Source organism: Sphaerodactylus townsendi, linkage group LG08 (genome assembly GCF_021028975.2).
Source record: "Sphaerodactylus townsendi isolate TG3544 linkage group LG08, MPM_Stown_v2.3, whole genome shotgun sequence".
In the NCBI taxonomy this organism is placed as follows: domain Eukaryota; kingdom Metazoa; phylum Chordata; class Lepidosauria; order Squamata; family Sphaerodactylidae; genus Sphaerodactylus; species Sphaerodactylus townsendi.
Genome location: NC_059432.1, coordinates 31186101 through 31209084, shown reverse-complemented (window position 1 = coordinate 31209084; position 22984 = coordinate 31186101). Strand labels below are relative to the sequence as shown.

At 40.9% G+C, this 22984-nt stretch overlaps 1 protein-coding gene across 5 annotated transcripts in view; it reads right to left on the bottom strand.

Moving 5' to 3' along the window:
• The window catches only part of PCDH15 (protocadherin related 15), a 904280-nt gene that overhangs the window by 367744 nt on the left and 513552 nt on the right, over nucleotides 1-22984 (bottom strand). For 4 of the 5 annotated variants that reach the window (XR_007245346.1, XM_048507034.1, XM_048507035.1 and 1 more), the window contains exons 8-9: nucleotides 4410-4424; nucleotides 2267-2332 (exon numbers count right to left, since the gene is read on the bottom strand). Coding sequence is in view for 4 of the 5 variants with exons in the window: in XM_048507034.1 (XP_048362991.1) it covers nucleotides 2267-2332; nucleotides 4410-4424 (81 nt within the window). In the remaining variant the exon portion in view is untranslated. The remainder of the gene's footprint in view (nucleotides 1-2266; nucleotides 2333-4409; nucleotides 4425-22984) is intronic. The other variant, XM_048507032.1, reaches the window with a different exon arrangement.

Below are 22984 nucleotides of genomic sequence, written 5' to 3'. Positions count from 1 at the left end.
TGTTTCATGAGGGAGGGAGGGAGGAGGGAGGGAGGGAGGGGGAGTGAAAAAAGGCTGGGATAGAGCCAGACGAGCCAGGGAGAGTGGAGAGAAAAGAGATCTCATGCATACCCTTCTAGAAACTTGCATTTGAGTAAAAGTTTTAAAAAAGAAAATGAAAGGTGTTCTTTTAGTTCTTTCAAGCTTTACAGGGGGCTTCACTAGGGGGCTATTTCATAAAGCAAACAAAAGCTAGTTTGTGGCTTTTACCTGTTTTCTTCCAGCATAAGCACAGTATTATATCTGTAAATTGCATTTTGTATAGAGATCTTTAGTGCATTGAATATGAAATAATAATCCACCTTCATAGGTAATGGACTTTAGCACTATAAAACTGCATTATACAAACAGCACACAAGCAGCATAATTTGCATACTTGAGTTCTCACTTGAAAAGATCTATCTTTAAACCTTCAGAGTCTTCCCCCCCTTGCTATTTTAGTTGCCTATAGCTGGCTATTTTGTTTTTGTTTTAGTATAGTTTTTTTGGCATATAATTTTATAATATGGAGTGTCTCTCTCTCAAAGTAAGTGCAAAATGTGGTTTTTTTCACTACAGATAGTGGAATGAATAGTTAGCTAAGGGTTCCAGCCTCCAGGTGGTGGCTATAGATCTCCCTGGAATTACAAATGATTTCCAGGTACAGAGATCAGTTCACACCAGGAGAAAATGGCAACTTTGTATGGTAGATTCTGCATTGCACTCCACTGAAATCACAATCCTCTCTCTCTAGAACCCCCCCTTCCTCAGGTTTCATGCTTGAAAATCTCCAGGATTATTTCCCAATCTGGAGCAGACAACCCTAGTTCTGCACAATGTTGCATGTTTTAATAATAGCTATATGTCTTCAGTGTTTGTGATGTCTAAATTGTAAACAAAGGAGCCTAGAAGAAGAAGGAGCAGGGACACAAACCTTACATAGCATGTGCATCTGGGATTGTAGAGAGTGATGTGTGTTGGAGATGCTTGGGAAGTAAACTCCCCACAGTAAACTCTCTGAGTTCAACAAAAGGCATAGAGGGGCCAAAGTCTGATGTTGCCTCTTGGCACTGATATTCAGAGGAGTTTAATGCCCACTGAATGTGGAAGTTTGCACAGTTTCAGCACTCAGAACGAGAATTTTTTTCAAGAGCAAGCCAAGAAAGTAGATTCTGAGTTTTTGCCCAAGCAGCCCACAGCAGCTTCTGGCCTTGGCTACCCAGAGGCGGATGAATGCTCACCATATAAATTCAAAAGAATACATAAAGCCCCCCCCTCTCTCTGGGAAGAATCTTTTTTGGTCATCCAGGGTTACTTTTGGGCTGCACCCTTAGCAATTAAAAGGGACAAATCTGCAGTGTTTGGAATTGCTTGTAGATACAAGTCTGAAATAGGCATTCAGAGAAAGATGGAAATTCAGACTTGTACTGTGTCTTACTTGGTCAGATTTGATATTAATCCAAATTGGCTATTATTTTTGGCAATGCTTGGGAGAAATGCAAAGGGAGATGAGTGGAGGAGTAATAAAACATTATTGAAACAAAACATTTTGAAAGCATTTTTTAAGTTAGGTTATGGCACTTAAAATACTTTTAAGTGTTACAACAGTTGTTAAACATTTTGAAAATGTTGTCAAATTTTGTTAATCTCTGCTGTGTGCCATGGCCCATTGCTGTGTTCAGATTTGTGAGTTGGGAAATGTTCTATAATGTGATGGTGGCTTTGAGATGACTTGCTGCAAAAATCATTCTTTGGCTGTAGTGGGGGAGGGTGGTCTTTGGTCATGGGGGAAGGGGGGCTGCCTGGGGGGGGCGCAAATCCAGATTTTGCCCCGGGCTCAATTTTCCCTAGCTACACCTCTGCCGCTACCTTATGTGTGTGCAGTGCCATCAAGCTGTAGCCAAATTATGGTGATCCCATACAGTTTTGATTAAGCAGAGGTGACTTCCCATTGCTTCTTCTGCAAATTCTTCCTTAATGATTTCCCACCAAAGTATCAAACCTGCTTGGTGTCCAAGATCTGACAAGATTGGACTATACTATACCATTCCACATCACCAGTTCTATCCTTTACCTAACATCTGAAAACTCAAAAAATATGGTCAGCTCCTAAGACTCAGTTTGGAACCACCAAGAATATAAAGCATGATTGATCTAAAATGCTTGAATGCAATAAGGCTGATTTTTGATGGCATTCACCATAAACTGAGAAATACAACAAATAGTTTTGTTAGCACATCACACTCACCATTTCGACTTTCTTCATCAATTGCAACTATAGTTGCTGGAGGCCCTGTTCTGGCCAACTTGCAGTCTACAAACATGAAAATACATGTTACTTGAAATTCCACAGCATTATTCATTTCATAAAATTCTTATTGATAGGAAAGCTTTCCTTATCACAGAATGAATTCAGCTTTTCTGAGCTTTCCCAAAGGATTCTTGAAAACTTCTTGGCTCCCTTTCAAAAAGAAGAAACAAAACCTGGTAGATGTGTCCCTGCAACCCTGTTCTCTTCATACACAAAGAAAATCCTTTGCACTCATGAAGGGAAGGGATAGTTGGGACAATGAGGTCTCCCTAGAGGAAGCTGGGGTCTTCTCATTCCTAAGGGACCTGAGTGCTCCTAGGCATACTCAGGGTTTCTTTTTTTTAGTTTTCAATTTATACCCTCATTTATACTTTGTTTTTTCTTTAGATTGTATAAATTTATACCCCACTTTTCTTACTAATGGAAAAGTGCATAGTTCTCCCTCCTTCCATTTTATCCTCACAACACCACCACAGTGAAATGATTAGACTAAGAGATAGTAACTGTCTCATAGGCTGATTCCGCATGGGTCAAAAACAGCAGTGTGAAAACGGTGTGAAAATGGTGTAAAAGGGTTTATACTGTTTTCACACTGTTTTCACACCGCTGTTTTTGGCCCATGCGGAATCAGCCATAGTCTCTCAGGCCCTTTCCGCACACGTGGGCCATGTACCGGCGGGTCTGGAGGGCAGCGCATGGTCTTAGGAGGCCAGCAGGGCGACGAAGGTGATGAGGTGAGTGGGAGAGGGACGGGGTAGAGGTGGCTCTCCTGCGCCGGCCTCTGCGGGGCCGCTCGCACGCTCCCGTGTGAACGGCCCCCACCCCTCCACCGGCAGAATTCCTGCCGGTGCAGGGGCACCCTTTCCGCTGTGCGGAAAGGGCCTAAGATAGCTTCTATAGCCCAGTGTGGATTCAGGTGTGTTTACCTCAGATGCTAGTATGACATTGTAATTACTAAAATATAATTTCATGTTGTGGTTCATAGGATTTCTAGGTTCATTTGCAACCTGCTCTGATTCACCAAGTTTGGAGTCTTAGGAAACTACAAAGGCCATGCTGTCCTAGCAGAAAATAATGCTTATGCCTATGCTCAGGCCAGTTAAGGATGAGGTCACACACAATTCTACCAAGCCTTTCCCGCTGCTGATTACTTACTTGGATGGTGGGGGAGCTATGAGGAAGGACTTGCTGCAACAGTGCAATGAGTGCGTGCGTGAAGTCGGAATTCAGAAGTATTTGAGCTCAGATTGTAATTTGGGGTGCAGTTCAGATAAAGGGGGAGATTTGTTTTCCAAATCATGCTAGCTCTAAAAATATGCCATCAGTAAGAGTTTTTAAACAAAGGTAAACAAATCTGTCATATTTGTGATGGGTATCATCAAGTTCCAAAGCACTTACCTATTGCTCATGTTAAGCAAAGTCCTTGTCAAATAAGTCCTTTCACATGCTATTTTTGGGGGTGTTCAATCCAGTGTACCGGGAACAAGTGCTACCTGGAAACCTCCCAGTATGTATGATCACCACTCTGTCTGAATTGGGTACTACATGGTGATGTCCTATGTAGCTGAAACAACAACTGCACATAGGAGGATTGTAGGTCATGTTTTTTCCCTGGTATGTGTAGCTGGATACTCCCAAACATAACATCTGTAAGGGTTTCCTCAGAAAGGAGCTTGGCTTTACAGCAACACATTTCAGGTGCCAGTCTCTAATGAAATGTTGCTTTACTGGGGTCTACTTGCTACTCAGACATCAAGCTTTTGCCACATCACAACACAATACACTTCACGTGCTCTTCTTTAATCATGTCTTGCACTAAACAGAGACCACTATGGAACAGAAGTCCTTCAGGACAGGAATAATGTGATGGTAATTCAACCCAAAACAACATAAAAAATGATTAAAAGGAATAAATTGTAATTAAAGCTTCACAACAGAAACAAACATAATTGAAATTTAATTGCAACCGCAGTCTCTAATTAGAGAGAGTGAACAGAATTTTAATAAAGTTTTAAACAGAGAAAAACTGGAAAGAAAGAAGAAAAACAGACAAGCAATTTTCAGGAAGTTGCAATCTTACCCTCATATTGCCAGTCTGGAGGGAAGTTAAGAGTCATCAATGGAAGCAGAGCAGAATAATGAAAGAAAGTAAGTAAGATTTTTGTTGTGTTTTATAGTGAAAGTTTTGAAGACACACAACAATACAAGCAGAAGTTTGAGCATATCTAGTTATATACCACAATGCAAGAAAAGTTGCTCAGAAATAGCTTTGTGCGAATGGAATGTGCATCGTTCCAAAGAAGCACTATCAACAGCCAACAGAGTATTATGCAATCATTCATTCAGATGCACACTGTTCCCACAAGCACAGAGTTCTCCATTCACTTAAGTGGACAGGGCAATTGCTTCAGAGTTTCCGTCCCCATGCCAGTATTGAATATTTGGTGCATCTTTATTCAATGGGTCTTACTCCAGGGTAAATGTCTGTGTATAAGCGCTGCAATACCTGCAGAGTTCTGAGACTATCTGGGCACTATCTCTAGCCTGATATTTATGAGCAAACAGAAAAACATTGTCAGCAGCTGGCATTTGGTTATAGGGTGGGCTAAAAATGCATACATACATATAAATAAATTTTTAAAAAGTATGCTCTGATTTGGTTTCTGCACACCAGAAGTACACTGAGATAAAACTACAGCAATTTTTTAAATTTATTTGAAGCATGACACCAACATCAACCCAAGGAGTGAGGACTACAAATCTTCACACAGTTTTTTTTCAAGATTGTCCAGTGCTTTCAAATGACTTAAAACCAAATTACATATTAATGTGCAAAATTGTACTTAATTTTCATTTGACGGAAAAAGAAAATAATACTCAAAATGAGTAAAATAATACTCAAAAGAACTCTGTTAATCTTCAGACCTATTTTTTAAAAGACAAAGGCCCTTTCCGCATGGGCCTTCGGGCGCTTCCCCATTGGCAGGAATTCTGCCGGTAGAGGGGGTGGGGGCCGTTCGCACGAGAGTGTGCGAGCGGCCCCCAAAGAGGTTGGCGCAAGAGAGGCAGCTCCGCGATCGGAAGCCGCTTCTTCTTCCCTCTCCCACTTATCTCGTCAGGCTTGCTTATCAGCCTGGTTGGTTCTCCTAAGACCCGCCCACGCTGCCCTCCGACCTCCAGGGGTCGGAGGACAGCGAGGGAGGGTCTTAGGAGGCCAGCAGGGCGACGGAGGCGATGAGGTGAGTGGGAGAGGGACGGGGAAAACAGCGCATTCCCGGCGGTGCTGTTCGCACCGCGCCACCGGGTTTGCACTGTTTACCAAAAACCTCCCTCCAGGAGGGAGGTTTTTGGAGGCGGCCTGACGCCGCCCTGGGGGAGGGGGAGGGGAGCCAGGTTGAACGGCTCCCTGGGGACGGCGTTTTTGCCGTCCCCAGGGCGCCGTTTATGGCCCGTGCAGAAAGGGCCTAAGAGTATTATCTTATGGGGCCTAAAGTTTATATCAAAGGATCTTATCGTAAAAACATCAGATACACAACCTATGTTATATTTTTGGCTTACTGTTATATCTCACTAATTATATGTTTAAATCCTGATAATCTGCATTGCATGTAACTCAAGCTAGTTCTGCACTTCTACACTGCTATCATGTCATCCATCCCTTTCACTGTCCACACAGGAAAATCAAGGAGATAAATTACCAAGATAGCTCAATATCCAAAGACATGTGGATCTAGTCACACACCATATTAATAAATTGTTGGAAACAGTCACATTGTGATCATTCATCTCCTGAATTTGTCCACACCAGAGATATATAATACCATAATATCCACCACAGAGAAGAGCTCATCACCCATGCTTGACTAATGGCTAGTACTGTTGCCAACACAAAATCTTATTAATCAATAAGGTTAATTCCTTCCGTGTGTCCGACAAACCTCAGTTCCCAAACATCTAATAAGGAAGTGGTAGATAAGATTTCCAACCTCCAGGTAGAACCTGAAGATGTTCCCAGGGGCGTAATCAGGCAGCCCTAAGCAAACTGTAGCCCTGGGCAAAACCTGAGTTGGATGCCCCCCCCCCATGGGCGGCCACTCCACCACGACCAAATTTTTTTTGCACCAGGACATTGGTGCCTGCACAGGGTGCATGTTTAGACATATCAGAACCAAAATTTCAGCATATCATCAGGAGACTGTCCTGATGCACCAAACCTGGGGGGTGCCATCATCTCCAGATGATACCCTGAAATTTTGATGCCGATACATCCAAAAATGCACCCCCTGCAGGAACATCCTAGAAATTTGCCCAAGAATCTTTGTTCTGCATTGAGTTTTCTGCATTGCTGTCCATGGGGGTTGCAGGCTGTGGGGGGCACATTTCTGAAGGCACCGTCTCAAAACTTTCAGGGTCTCATCAGGAGACGGCCCTAATGATACCCCCCAAGTTTGGTGCAGTTTGGTTCAAAAAGAGAATCTGGGGAAATGTGGTGGTGGGGGGGTGCCTGCTGTCAGGCATGCAATTGTTAAGCTAGAAGCACCAAAATTTCACGGTATCTTTAGGAGGCTCTCCTGATGATACCACCCAGGTTTGATGAAGTTTGGTTCAGGGGGGCCAAAGTTATGGACCCTCAAAACTGTAGCCCCCATCTCCTATTAGCTCCCATTGGAAACAATAAGGGATAGGGGCACCCCATTTGGGAGTCCATAACTTTGGACTCCCTGAACTAAACCTCACCAAACTTGGGGGCTAGCATAAGGGCAGTCTCCTGATGATACGCTGAAATATTGGTGCCGCTAGCCTAAAAACTGCACCCCCTGCAGGCCAGAAATGGAAAACCTCTAAAATACCCAAAAACGAACCCAGCATTTTGATGCCCCCCACAAGGTGATGCCCTGGGCAGCTGCCCACCTTGCCCAATGGGCATTATGCCAGTGGATGTTCCAGAAGTACAAGTGACTTCCAGACTACATAGATCAGTTTCACTGGAGAAAATGGCTACTTTGGAAGGTGGAACCTTTAGAATTATACCCCGCTGATGTCCCTCCCCTCTCCAAACCCCACCTTCCTCAGGATCCACCCCAAAACTCCAGGAATATCCCAACTCAGAATTGGGAACCCTAGTGGTAGACAAAAAAAGAAGAAAAGGCCCATAACATAAATTATTGAATTTGAACTGACTGCTGCTGTAAGCAGTGGCATATTGTAACAAAATGGCACCCTGTGCTTTTCAATCTGGTTCAGACCGGGCTATGAAATGGAAATGGCTCTGCTGGCTTTAGTTGATTATCTCTGTCTCAATGTAGACAAAGGCCAGTCCCCCCTGGAACTCCTGCTGGATTTATCTGCTGTCTTTGACACTGTGAATCATGCCACCTTGTCAGGGGTGTATCTGTTATGGGAACATAGGGAGTCAAATGTCCCCAGGCACCCCCATTTGGTCATGGGGGTGGGCGCAAAAAATTCAGAATCATGTGTGTGTGTTTTTGTATTTTTTAATGTTTTTGGCCTGCATGGAGAGTGGTTTTTAGGCTAGCAGCACCAAAATTTCAGGGATCTTTTGGGAGACTCTCCTGATGATACCACCCAGGTTTTGTAAGGTGTGGTGAGGTTTGGACTCCCAACGTTATGGACTCCCAAAGGGGGTGCCCCATCCCACACTGTTTCCAATGGGAGCTAATAGAAGATGGGGGCTACACCTTTGAGGGTCCATAACTTTGGACCTCCTGAGCCAAACTTCATCAAACCTGGCTGGTATCATCAGGAGAGCCTCCTAAAGATACCGTGAAATTTTGGTGCTTCTAGCTTAACAATTGCATGCCTGACAGCAGGCACCCCCCCACCACCACATTTCCCCAGATTCTGTTTTTCAATCCATCCACTTCGGCATGGACTTAAAGGGAGAATCTGAGGTCCCCAGTTTAAACATTGAAAGTGAAGTTGTTTCAGGGTGGGGGAGAATCCACCCCAAAACAGCATCACTTTCAATGTTGTTTTAACTGGGGACCCCAGATTTTCCCTTTAAGGTGGATTTAAAAGAAGAATCTGGGCTCCCTAGTTTAAACACCACTGAAAATGATGCAGTTTGGGGGTGGATTCCACTGGAGATGATGCTGACATTTGTTTGGTAAATGTTTTACGGGGGTGATTTGTGAGAGATTTAATACCCACTTGCATTGGCTTGGAGCAGTTTCTCAGGCTAACAACCTACCTCATAGGGTTGGTGTGAGGACAAAATTAGGAAAGAGAGTTGGTGGGGAGGGAGCCATGTATGTTTTGCTGGGTGGGGGGTGATTTTTGAGAGATGATGTTGACATTTGTTTGGTAAATGTTTTGCTGGTGGTGATTTGTGAGAGATTTACATGCTTAATACCCACTTGCACTGGCTTGGAGCTGTTTCTCAGGTTAACAACCTACCTCATAGGGTTGGTGTGAAGACAAAATTAGAAAATAGAGTTGTGGGGAGGGAGCCATGTATGTTTTGCTGGGGGTGGGAGGTGTTTTGTGAGGTGGTTCAAAAATCATTGTTTGGTCATGGTAGGGGAGGGGGCTGCCCATACCGGGCAGCGGGGAGGGGGGCAAACTCAGTTTTTGTTCCTGGGTTCCAGTTTGCCTAGATATGCCTCTGTACTTTGTTGAGTCATACAGGCAAAGTAAGCATCAGGGATTGTACATTGGGGCTAGTTTAAGTATGGGTTGAACTGAAACAATTGCCATTCAAGACCAGTTATCGTTGGTGTTGGACAACCTATCCTATGGAGTTCCACAGGGCACAATCCTCATGCTTTTCAATCTTTATGTAAAGGTTTTAGGCCAAATCATTCATACATTTAGAATTGGTTATCATAAACATGCAAATACTACACAGGTATGTATATCCTTATCCAAATCTCCTGGTGCTGTGGTAGAGGTCCTAAGATGCTGCCTGGTAGCTAAGATAAAATGACTAAGAGTGATCAAATTGAAACTAAACTCTGGAAAGATAGAAGTAATGTTGGTTCCAAAGGTGAAGGTGTTGAAGGATATTATGCTTCTGACCTTCTAAGTGGTTTGTCTGACCCTTGCTGATTGGGCACAACATTCGTGCAAAAGAAGCAAGTTAATGCAATTGCAGGAAATATTTTATTTCTGCTCAGCCTAGCTTACCTTGATTTGGATGTTCTGGCTAACTCGATCCATGCCAAGGTGACATTCAGACTGGACGACTGTAATATTTTGTACATTGGTCTCTCCTCAGAATCAATGTGGAAACTCCCGTTGGGTATTATGGGGAGTTAGATGGGGCACATATACTACTCCCATTCTACAGTCACTCCACTGACTTCACATCAGTTAGTGGGCTCCATTTAAAGTACTGGCTATCACATAAGAAGCCTTTCATGGTCTTGGACCTTTTTATTTGTAATACCATCACTCTCCCTGTGCTCCACCATGACAGCTTTGCTCATTCAAGCAACACATTCTGCAGGTGTCAATCTGCAAATGGGCAAAGTCAACAACTGCCTGTAAATGTGTCTTCTCTGTGGTTCCCACCTTGGGGAATGGCTTGCCTGAGGAGGTCAGGAAGACTCCCATTCTCTGACTTTCCACAAACTATGCAAAACTGAAGTATTCAAGAGGGCTTTTCTACACAAACAATAGGGTAGCACTGTTACAAAACGTTTCACAAAGATACTTGAATAAATTATTGGAGACTGTAGTCTGTATACTACTGTGTACAGTTTTCTATGGGTTGGTTCCTATTGTGTAATTTTGCATCATTTAGTGTGTTGTGTTAACACTTATGCTTTGCTTCAGTTTTACTTCTGAATGTTTTACGCTGAATGTCCCATTCTGTTGATTTTGTTAACTCACTCTATGTAATCAACCTTGAGTTTTAGTTGGAAAGGCAGACTATAAATAACACAAGTAAATAAATGAAACAAATTATACTTGGTTAAAGGCAGATGACAGTAGTCCTTTCGATTAAAACATGTGTGTGAAATTTCAACCCCCAAGTCTCTTGGATGCTGTTTATAGTAATGAAGGAATGCAGTGTGTTACACCTGTATAGTTGGCACTTCACAGCTTCACTTCTCATATACCATGGAGAATTAAGTGCATCTGTTTGAACACTCTTCAGAAATACATTCATGCATAACTGCTGCTACAGCCTTTAGACATGAATTGCATAAATTCAATACAAGATGTACTATGTGTTCAAAAAACAGGCTTTTCAAATTAGATTTTACAAGTCAGTGAGTACTGGGAAAACCTGTATCACTTGGGTGAAAAAGAGCTTTAGCAATGAGGAAGAAAAATTCTTTTTGAAAACACAGTTGTTACCTTCTGCTACTGGTGCATCTCTCCTAATGCATCTCATCACTACTGAACACTGCCTGGGGTGCTGTGATGGGAAGGAAGCACTTGCTAGCTACAATTTACCACAGTAGCAGCACTAACCACTGCAGAAACCAATTAAGTTGGAGAAGACATGCATCTTGATTGTCTCCCTAAAAGTTCCTCAATGCTGTCAGGAAGGTGCCCTTTTCTACATATGATATTTATGACATTTTCAAGCTGGAAATATTTCCTTCATGTAGTTTTGCATTGTCCCCCCCACCCCCCTGGTTTTGAAAATGTTTCCAACATACCTTTTCTCTGTTATATCAGAAAACATTTTTACAGTGTTTCTTTTTTGCTGAAATACTTCCAAGCTGGTTTCCCTCACAGTGAGATCATACTGAAATGTTTTATTTTTCCACCAAAATCAAGGGCTGTTTTCCATGACCCCTGTGCATTCAATAAACTACAATTTCTGTGCTTGCTCTGCCATTTTTTGGCCCATAACCTCACAGCTTTGTTTCTGTACTCTTAACATTTATTATTTATGGCGTTCCTCCCCATATTTTTTGGTATCAATGAATCAACAATACTATAAATCATCACTACAGCACATGTGTTTGTAACTAGCAGCCAAGAAACAATGTTTTGAGAAGGGGAGTGCAGATAAACTTTGTTGTAAACATTGGGATCAAAAACATCTTCAAAATGACTAAGACCAAAGAGGCCTATGCTTCTTGGAGTCAATATATAAATGGGAAAGCAACAGCCAGCAGAAGGCCTGGGGAGAAGATCAGACCTGAAATGAGGGCAAGGGCTCCATCCTTCAGAATGAACAATACAGAGCCAATGAGCAAGTGGTCTAATTAAGTATAATATAGGTTTGTAAGCTCATAAGCCAGGGAGAATTTTTTTTTGGTTTTTTTAAAAGAGCTGAATAAAGGCAAAGCAGAGAACTGTAGCTGATACATCTTCAGCTTAATCAGTACTGAATCTCTGTGTTATGACCTGGAAACCCTATTAATGTGCAAGAATTGCCTGTCATAAATCAGTGAAATGGACAGTGCTGAAATATGGATGAGATTAGTATGATCCGCTTAGTAAGGGTGGGAGCCTTTGGAGGTTTCTTAGCTAGTTTTCTGTTTCCCTGGCTTCCTAGCCTTCCACATTCATATATTTATTTAGCAGGCTTGTATTATCTCACAAATTCTCAGCTTGGCTGTTTATCAGGCAGAGTATTAATTTCAACAATACCAAAATTTCAACAATGCCAAACATTGTTAGGCATATGAAAACATTCATATACAAATTAAGAATAATAAATTAAAAAAAAATTAAAGTGCCACACACAAATTCAGGATAAAATCAGAAAAAAAAGTCTAATGAATACATGAGTCTTTAGCTGGTGACAAAGACTGAAGACTGTTGTGTGGAGGGAGTTCCAGTACAGAGACATTGTCACAGCAAAAGATTCACCTATACAGTCAGGCCACTGTAGCTCTAAATTGACAAGAAGATACTGTAGTAATTGGAGTTTTAAAAGATCCTCCAGGTTCCCCCAAAAAGTGGTTCCACCTTCCGATGAATGAACTCAGTCTGGTTATATACATATTATATACAACTGGGGCCTAGAGACCCTAAATGCAACCACTCCAGCAGCCACCTTAAAACGCCAAGTCCTAGTTCTTCCTCTCAGATCCAAAAAAGAGGCAGTCGACCTCCTTTAAAAACAAACCCTTTATTAAGTATATAATCATTTTGTAAACTGTTTATTGCAGATACAAGCAGCTTTTTAAATGCCATGATCACTAACTGTTAGAGATGGTTTTCAGGTCTAACCCTTGCTCCATCTTCCCCTCAGAAATTGAATTCTGGGAGTTCTATGATAGTATCAAAGCCAGTCTTACAAAGGCTAGCACAATGACATCCTTCAGGGAACCTGAATCCTTCTAGATCACCAAAAACTGGCTATAGAATCATTCCATGAACAACTTATCAAATATGGCCAAAAAGATCTCCTTGAGCCACTGTTTTTGTCACATGTAGAGTTGTCCCAATGGCTGATTCTGCACGGGCCAAAAACAGCAGTGTGAAAATGGTGTGAAAACAGTATAAACCATTTTACACTGTTTTAAACCCTTTTATACCATTTTCACACCGTTTTCACACTGCTGTTTTTGGCCCATGCGGAATCAGCCAAAAACTATTACTCTGTCCTAAACAAATGTGCTGTTCTGATTTCAGCAAACTTCATTGGATGACATACAAAATAATCACTTCATAATAAGAAAAGTTCATGGGTCATAAAAACCACATGGAGCTACTGTAACATAAAAAACCTTTCCAGCAGCCTACTTGAAAAGGTGCTGCAATATTTGACTCTTAAAATAGGAAGCCACAATTGCTGAATCAGCATAACATCACTGTAATGTAATGGAAGCTGCTTGCCTTAACATACCAAATGAATGTTCTAAATCTTATAAGTGAACAAACATGTTAAGTCAGAGGTCTTCAAACTACGGCCCTCCAGATGTTCATAGACTAAAATTCCCATGAGCCCTACCACTTGGCCATGCTGGCAGGGGCTGATGGGAATTGTAGTCTATGAACATCTGGAGGGCCATAGTTTGAAGACCCCTGTGTTAAGTGATGTCTTTATCAACGCAGTAGTGACTGAATTATTTACACAAGACCTAACTGTGCACAAACTTAAGTCTCATCTTCATACATCCAAATAGATATACATGGTCCAAACCACATAGTAAGCCAACTTTGTCCCTTGTAATAAATAAATATGGACTCTCACAAAATAACACCCATATGATATGAAAGGCAGATCAAATGGTTAACATCCCAATCCAAATTGGAGGGGGGGGGGGGAGGTGAAACAACTCTTGAAGGTGGCACAGAGTTGAGCTGGTGTATTTGTTTTCCCTGGGGCACTTACCCTGGTGGAGGACTAGATATACCAGCAGGTGGCTGTCATGGTCCTCCAAGACACTCAGATGCAGCGCTGAGGCCTCTTCCTCACTGGCCAATAAACACGTGTTAGACACTAAATAACCCGGTTTTTCAGGGAGGAACTTCACACAGATCCCATCCCCACCCTCTACCCCAAACAAGTCTGTGTTATTTCCCCCAACCTGGATTTTTTGAAAATTGCTAAACTTGTGAGTTGTTTCAAAAATCCTGGATTGTAGCTGCTTGAGAGCAAATGGCCAGGCAGGAGGTGCTTTATTTGCCTCTCTTTTCCTTTATTTACGTTGTGGCTTGCATCTGCATAGCTACTCAGGTGCATATGGTCATATCGTGGGACATTGGCATGGCCTTACGGGTTCACTTGTGCATGTCTGCATAGCTACGCATGGGTGGGAAGTATTTATTTATTTTTAATAGACACGTGTTCGCGTGAAGGCACAACAGCAACCCAGATTGTTTTTGTGGGCTCCAACTGCTGCTTGAATGGAAGCATGTGAATGCAAAACCAGGGAAATGGGTTCCTTTATCCTGACTAGAACCCACTATACATTTGCTGTGCAGAAAAGGTCTGAGTGCTGCATCAGCATTCCTGTGCCACTACCAGTCCTGCTGGTGTAGTGGAGGCATTCAAGAGGTGTGACCAGGGATGGAGTCAACAATAATTGGCTTGCACCGAACACTGCCTCCATTTATGCCACAGTCCAGGCCTCTGACTTAAACCTCCCAATGAAGGGCTTTCCAATAGTGTGGAAGTTTTGTTTTATTTTTTGCCTCCCTGTGCTATAGAAAAGTCCTTCAGAAGCAGTGATGCAGGGCGGCAGCAGTGCTATTCCTACCCATGGCTCAGACTTCATCTAATACAGCTTTGTTGGTTCTGCACCAGGAAAGATTTGGTTTGTTCCATAACATTTAAATGCAAAGCACTCAGCAATTCATTCTTGAAATTGTCTGTCGTATCTCTTGCAGATATATTAATCTGAACATGAAGAATGTGCACAGCATACTGTTTTGTAGCTCAGTGAAAGTATTATTAAGCACATTATTTGCAGATCACAAATCAAAATAAAAATTCTTGCTTCTCGAGATTGGGACACGGAATTTAGTCTAAAATTATGTGATATCAAGTAGACATCCTTCATTTACTTGGTGGTGTAAAAACAGCATATAAACATTAGCAAGAAACCTGGCTCTTTACTCAGTGACCATTTTCAATTTTAAAAAGATAATGCATACTACTATGATTTAGTTCCAATGAAAGTTAAGACCTGCTGCCAATTTAAATGTGTATGTGCTATCAGTTACTCCTGCTTGTACCCACAAAATGTTTTGAGTTGCTGCTTTGCATCTGCAAAAGATCTGCTGACTTTCACAAATATGATTTCTTTCCATTTTCAGCATTACTAAAAGTCTCTAGCGGTATAATCTTAAGAGTTCAAACCATTCAAAAAAAATCTACAGATTGGATCCAAGGAATCCATTCTGTGGAGTTTTCTCCAGCAAGCTGTCAGGTAAACAAACCACTGTGCTGGAAATAGGTGCCATGAATACCAGAAGTGATTCATAGGATCCAGCCCTGTATATTCCATTATTTACATTTATCCTTTCTGTTAGTTTAAAATCACTATCAAGAATCATCAAAGGTAAAACAAATAAACAAACGAACAGTAAAAAAGAGATCCATCTTCCAGGGAGATCAGCCCTGATCAGAACCAAGTCTAAGATCAGCTCCTATCCAGGTGACTCTATGACTAATTGTTCTAGTGCACATTCATTTATGATGCCCAAGAGTCTTGTTTTTAATTAAAATAAAAATTTAAAAGCAGCCTCTAATTGGTATAATAGATCAGACAGTAACACGTTCCATTTTTTAAAAAACTAGGTCCTGTTATACGTTAATTGTCAAGATTGGTGGTTAAGAATTTCCTTTGAGATAGCTCATTAAGAACATTTGGAAATGAAGAAATAATGCAAATTCTCAATTTTAAGATCAAAAGCTGTGACAAAAAGGCTTTTTATCAAATAGATTTTGAAAGACATAGATTTTGTTGCACCAGCTGGGAACAGTCACCACAGTACTACTAAGTCCAATATTCTTGTCAATGGAAAATTAGTCCTAAAATCCAAAACATATAATTTCAAAAGAGAGAACTTTACAAAAATAAGTGGAACTGAGTCAAATGGAGGTGATGAGAGATGGTTTTCTAGATCTATTGCGGACATTAAAAACCAGTAAATTTTCAAATCATGATGACTTAACATCAAGAGTTCTTAGGCAACTCATATGTGAAACAGTTGATCTAACCAATAAATGTTATTTAACTAAAATCACCCCCTGCACCAGAAAACTGGAGAGTACCAAACATTACAACTTTTTTAAAGAAAGGGGTCCAGAGGGTAACTAGGGAATTACAGGCTAGTCAACCTAATGTTTGTCACCTAATGTTTGTCCCAGGCAAATTAGTAGAAATTGTAATGAAAGATAGAAATCTTCAGATATATTTCTTTTTTATTTATTTAATTTTTGTGCCACCTTTCTTCACTGTGGGGATCAAAGCACCTTACATTATTCTCTTTTTATCTTCACTACACCCAGAGGTGGGATTCAGCCGGTTCGCAACGGTTCGATGGAACCGCTTGTTAAATTTTCTTCAGTTCGGCGAACCGGTTGTTAAAGATTAACTTCAACTTCTTTGAAAATTTTCCTCAGTCCTGCAAAGTGCTTGTTAATGATTAACTTCAACTTCAACTGACCCAGCATATTTGTTAATGATTAATCCCCCCCCTCCGATGGGAGTTAGTGGTGTGAGCCACTGTTTTAAAAAGTATCCAATGAAATCCCTTGGAGGAGGGACACACAAAGCCTCAGTTGCAGAGGAGTGGGTCAGAGGCAAGAACACCAGGAGATTATCGAGCTGGTTCCTCCTGGCTATTAAATTAAGGAACTGTGTTTTGTTAAACTTTCTACCTTGGTGGCATAGGGATGGGGAGAGTTTGCCCAGTGCTTGGATCCTGTTGGCAAAACTTTCTACCCTGGTGCCATGGGGATGGGGAGGGGAGAGTTTGCCCAGTGTTTGGTTCCTGTTGGCAAAACTTAGGGATGGGGAGAGGAGAGTTTGCCCAGTGCTTGGTTTCTGCTGGCAAAACTTTCTACCCTTGTGGCATGGGGATGGGGAGGGGAGAGTTTGCCCAGTGTTTGGTTCCTGTTGGCAAAACTTGGGGATGGGGAGGGGAGAGTTTGCCCCTTGCTTGGCTCCGTTTTGCAAAACTGTCTACCCAGGAGGCATGGGGTGGAGAGGGGAGATTTTGCCCAGTGCCCCTGCTGCAGTACCCCCCCCCTGCCCTGGAAATCCCCACAACCAGAACGCCCAGACCACACCCCCACCATGTTGTGCCTCACCATGCTCTGTTGGCACTACGCGACTGCTTGAATCCCACCACCATCGGAACCTATTGTTAAATTTTTTGAATCCCACCACTGACTACAACCCTGTGATATTAGGTTAGACTGGCAGAATGTAATAGACATAACATTGCCTAGTGGACATCACCATTTCATCAGACCTGTGGTGTTTTTCAGGTTTGTAGAAAGATCTGTCTTGCTTATTCACAGCATCAATCACCAGATTTTAGAATCCTCAGATTTGCCTAGCTCAGCTGCTAAAATATAAGATAACTGATGACTTTACTGAAATACATTTCATAACCTCAAAATTCAATTTTACACAAAGTCAGTGTCAGACTATCAAACAATTATCAAATTGAAATTTCATCCAATTAATATGATTCTTTCTTCCTCCAGAATAAAATGGTAAAGTTGCAATTTTATAGTATAAAAATCTATAATAATAGATTATAATATAGGTTATAATATGAGACTATAATATAATAATAGATCATCTACAATAAGCATAATCTTTTTTCTATTAATCACAAAAATAAATCTATTTTTATGTAACTTTTCCTTTAAAGTGTAATGAATGTGTGTATAAAATGCATTGTTACCACTTATATTAACCAACAATTAATTTGTTTGATTGACAAGTAAAATGTCCATGCTCATGAATAAGTGACCATAGACTACATAGCTCAAATGTAATCATGGAGGGATAGTTGATTAGATCCAGCCAGTTTTTTCCATTTAATCTCAACAAATTTGTCTCTTCATTACTCCACTCATCCAATATGGCTTTTGTCCATGCAGGAACACTTATTCCCTTTCTGAACAGCAGAAAGCTTGGATGGATTCAATCCTTAACAGTTTTTCTTTCTTTTTTTTGGACCCCAGTAATTAAGGGCAAGATAAGAAGTAACTACTCTCTTGTGTTTAGGGAAAGGGGTTTAAATTGTTTTTAAATAGTATAAAAATGTTAAGTCTCAATTTGTACAAATTGTACAAACAGTGGACATCTTCTTTCTTGAGATTAATTGTCTAACTCCAAAGCATTCATAAGATTGGTGTAAAGTGATCTCATGCCAATTTTTCTAGTATCAATGAACAGAAAATTATGCACCCCATACTTACTGTAACATCATACCTTTTAACAATACAAATCCAGAGAAAGCTAGGAAGAGAAGATGTAGCTGAAACAAATCTACATTTGGCAGTGATGGATGTTCACACATATTGCTACCAGCATTGGAACCATACCCACTGCAATGAAGTCAAGTAAGGTAGGAATGCCGAAGGCAACGTGGAAGCAAAAGGATTTTCATTCCAAGTGCTATGTACTACAGATCTCAAAGGACCAAGTCTTCTCAATTAGAGCACTGTGATTTCTTTCCTTCTTAAATGGAAAGGAAATAAATGTTCCTACAGTAAATTCAACTGAGATTTCTGTTATATTGCTATTAAAGTTGCCAGATCCCCTTCCTTCTGTATTACATTTTGATACTGAAATTGGGCTACACCATGACCAACTCCAACATGGTTTTCCCCATGTAAAAAAAACCCTATAAAGAAATAGAAAGTTCATGTTTCCACTAGAGTGGATGAGGAGCTGGACTTTTTTGTGCAAGAAATTTGTATCACAAGAAATTGAAACCAGAATGAAGGAAGCGTTTTCAACAAAGCACAGCAATGATCAACTGCTTATTTATTTACATGCCTTAAAAACGTTTTGGACACATTTTTACCTTCAAAGAATCAAATGCAGTGCTATGGGAATACAAACTGTTGGGTGAAGCAATGCAACTACTTAATTTGCATGTTGGGAGGAGTGACGTAGCTAAGCTGCTCACTGTAACCTTGGTAGTTGTGGAGCATGAGAACTAGTCATTTTTGAACTGGGATAGAATGAGGATGGAAGGTTTCTAGAAGCCCCTGTGTTTGTTCCAAGTGATGGCTTTGTTGCTAAAAGGCCTGACTGAAAGGAGCAATAGACAGGAGCTTACCAAAAAAGCCAGTCCCACTGGATTTCTAACCAATAACTTCCTGCTGAGCTTATTTTTTTTTTTGGTGTGGGCCCTTCCACTCATCCTTTCTTTGCTGAAAGTACTTCCTGGGGAGGAGGTTGGCCCTTAAACTGTCTCTTTGAATTCAAGCTCATTTCTTCTGGTGTGGGCTCTCCCTCCCAGTCTCTGCTGACTGAAATTATTTCCCGCAGGGTAGCCCTATGGTTGCCAATTCCAAGTTAGGAAATATCTGGAGATTTTGGGGGTGGAGTCTGAGGAAGGCAGGGTTTAGAGCAGGGAGGGACTTCAATGGACGATAATGCTATAGAGGCCACTTTCTACAGAGACCATTTTACATCAGGTGAACTGATCTCTAACGCCTGGGGTTCAGTTGCAATCCAAGGAGGTCTCCAACCACCACCTGAAAATTGGCAATTTTAGGTAGCCCTGAGAACATTGCTTTCACCTTGGAGGCCTAAATTGGAGGAACTGTTGCTGGGTCAGATTCTTCAAGAAAACAGCACTTCCAGAAACACTGACAAGATCACATGAGTTACCTTTTGCCACAGTACTTTCAAAACTCAGGGTGTTAGTGTAGAGCTCCATTCTTAATTAACAGTGAATGAGGTCCCGACTTGATATGTCATCATCAATCTTCAGACTCTGGACATTTTGTTTGGCACAGAAAAGGAGTTCTAGGAGTGGGGAATATCATACCCAGCAGTGCAAACTGTATTTCCTTCTGTTAAATACATATACTTGTTTTGCTTAAATCAAGGTGTATGAATTGAAAGGGTGTTAAGAAGGGTGCCCCAAGGCATGTATTCACCCTTAGTTCCAACATCAAGTAACACATATAAGAATCTTGTTCTAGTTAACTGTTGGAATTTCAGTGGATGTTCACTGAAATGAAATGCTTATAATGGATACATCATTAAATTAATTTCATTCATTTAACGGAAAATTTCTGAAGAAAACTCCCTCTAGCTGTTGAATTGAACATGCATACATTATGGCAAGCACTCCTTGAAAAAACTTATTGCCATATCTGGATTCTAAATATTTTAATTTGGATCCCAAAATGTTTTCTTTTTCTGAGTTTCTAAGAAGTGGTTCATCTCCAGCAACCCACAGAAACTGGTTTACATACAACCAGACCTAATCAAATGAAGCATATAATCTGAAACTTGGACTATGGTTTTTTTTTGTTTTAAAAAAAACTTTTTGAAATGGTGCTCAGCTGCCTGTCAAGCCATTGTGTTTCTCTAAGTCTTCTACTGAACACTTCTGGAATCTTGGCACCTATTTATAGTTCAAATAACATCAAATAGTGAACTAATGCTGTAGGGGTTTTTAGTGTAATTCTATCAAAACATACTTGGATGCTTGATTTAGGAGAAAGGAAATTGGTGAGGACCTCGCAAAAACAATCTACCAGTATTTTAAAACTGTAGGTGTGTTCCCCAACAGTTCTTCCATATCAGTTGTAATTTCCAGAGCCAATTCTAATACAGCCCTGTGAGGAGGGGTGGAGTCATCTGAAATTTCAAAATTTCGTTCAGCCCATGCAAATTTTAAAAACACAGCAACATTTTCTTTTTTAAGGAGAAGGAAAGCAAGAGACTCTTGCAATGGTTACCCAATTTTCGTCTAGAACCCAAATGCCAAAATCCCTGAAATAAAAGAGGTTAAACATTTCATCAATTCTCCTTTAAAAGACTTTAAAAATGTGACAAATTGCAGTACAAGTTCCTAATAAAGAACTGCAAAGAGCCACATATATAAGTCATTTGAGTATCTAAGCAACCCAGTGTTAAGAGGAAATTGCCCTGTTCATTTCCTGTGTAAGTGAATTCAGCTCTACAGCTGTGCAAATTAGGAGAAGCTTGCCATAGCCCTTTACATTAGCTGAATTGTAGTGCATTTTGCCTGTACAGAGAATATTCTAAGAAGGGCTTTCAATCTATTTCTAGCCCTTCCTGCAGAGAGATCCAATCGTAATGTCTCTGGAAGGAATGACAGTGAACCTTGGATAGTATTCATCAAGCACACTTGTAGTATATTTGTAAACTACACTTGTTTTCTGGCTGTGGTTCAGACTGTAAATTAGCTGGTCAATTAATCAGCTCTCAGAAACTGTAGTTCAAAGATCCAGAAGGCAACAAGGCACAAAATAAAAGATTCTTAGAAAAAAAATTGCCCAAATGCAAATTGGTGACAGTTTTGCTTTTCTTTAACAAAGAAAAGCGTAAACCGACAAATTCTAAAACAAGTAAGCAAAGAAAGAAAAATGGAAGTGGAGTGTAGCCTCTTGCTCCAAAAGCATTAGGAAATAGTCTGCAGTGCACTTTCAAAAAACACTCTTTAAAAACCAGTTCTGTTGTAAAGATTTCTAATTCATGTTAAATAGTTTAAACAAATAAAATGCCCAGGACAATTTATTCCCAATTTCTACCACATTCATTTGAACAAGAAAAGGGCAGTAAATCTCTTCCTAAGTGTTACTGCATTTCATTGCTGGGCAGTGCTGCACAATTTTTCTGAAATGGGTGTTCTAGTTTTATTGAAAACTCCTTATACAGCTGGAAAATGTTTTTTATAGTGTGTTTTAGCGCAATCAAGAAACAGAATACACCAATAAAAGGTCAGAGTATGCAGATTGCAGTAGGTTCTGTTCTCTGCAGCTCCCATTGAGTTCTGTTGTATATATATAATATGGGATTGCCCATTAAAGAGGACCAAAACAAAACATAGATGTGCACAAGCTTATGTAGGGTTGCTAGCCCCCTAGTGGAGGTGGGGGAACCCCTGCCCTCAGCTGGCATTCCCCTACACTGATGTAAAACCATAGCATTTTTGACTGATTCCTAGAGAGGACTGATGTCACTTCTGGGTTTTCCCTGGAAGTGACATCAATCATCTTTATGACTGTTGTAAACTCAATAGGTTTATGATAGAGATTGATCAGTTTCTAGAGAGGCATTGCCTCTCACTGTCACCAATGATCCCTATGTCCCCTCCCTATGCTTAGTGCCAAAGTAGATGAAATGCTAAAAGACCTAAAAATAAATATCCTGATGGATTTTGCTAAGTAGAACTGGAGGCAGAATTTGAATTGGAATGTAGAATGAAGATAATGGTGGTTTTTTTCATCCTCCCTCCACAGTGTTTAGCTAACCTCAAATGAATTCCTTGAGCAATTTTTCCATTGGGGAAATGAATGGGTCCTCTATAAGTTTTCCCCAACATACAAAGAGAATCTGAGTCAGTAAGAGGATGATTCATGTGGATGCTCAGCAATGATGAACAGATGGATATTCATTAATTGATTCTACTCTTACATGTAACTAGGGCAGTGAGAATAACCCTGAACTTTCCCACACATCACATTATTTTTACCATTTAGCTATTGTGAACAGACAGCTGACACCTGAATATGGGAAATACTTTGTATTTAAATGTAATTTCTACATTGCAGATCCCTCCTTTGAGGATGGAAAAATGGTTTGATGAACAGATTTTTTCTGTAGGTATGCCCTGATTGAGGGACTCTTTCCTGAGGAATTTTTGCTTAGATTTCTTTCAGGAACTAAGCAACAGTGGCGTAGTGCCCACGAGGCATGGGGGAGGGCATGACGTCCGGAGTGGAGCAGTGGCAGAGGTGTGATGCATTCTGTAGAGGTCCGGGCTGCCGAGGGGGTGTGATGGAGCATTCTGGGGTGTGGCGGGGGCAGGCGCCCCCACAGAAGAAGCACAGAGTGTGCACGCTCCCTGGGTGCAGTTTCCCCTCATTCCGCTTTTGCTAAACAAAACATGTCATATTTGGTTATGTTTGTGACAGGCAATTGGTGGTTTGTTCATTCTTTCAATATTTTTTTCTCGCCTTGAATCTGGTTGGACCTCAGACAGGATGCCTGAGATACCTATTAATGACTTTTTGGCTTTTCCAATTCCCTTCCTTCT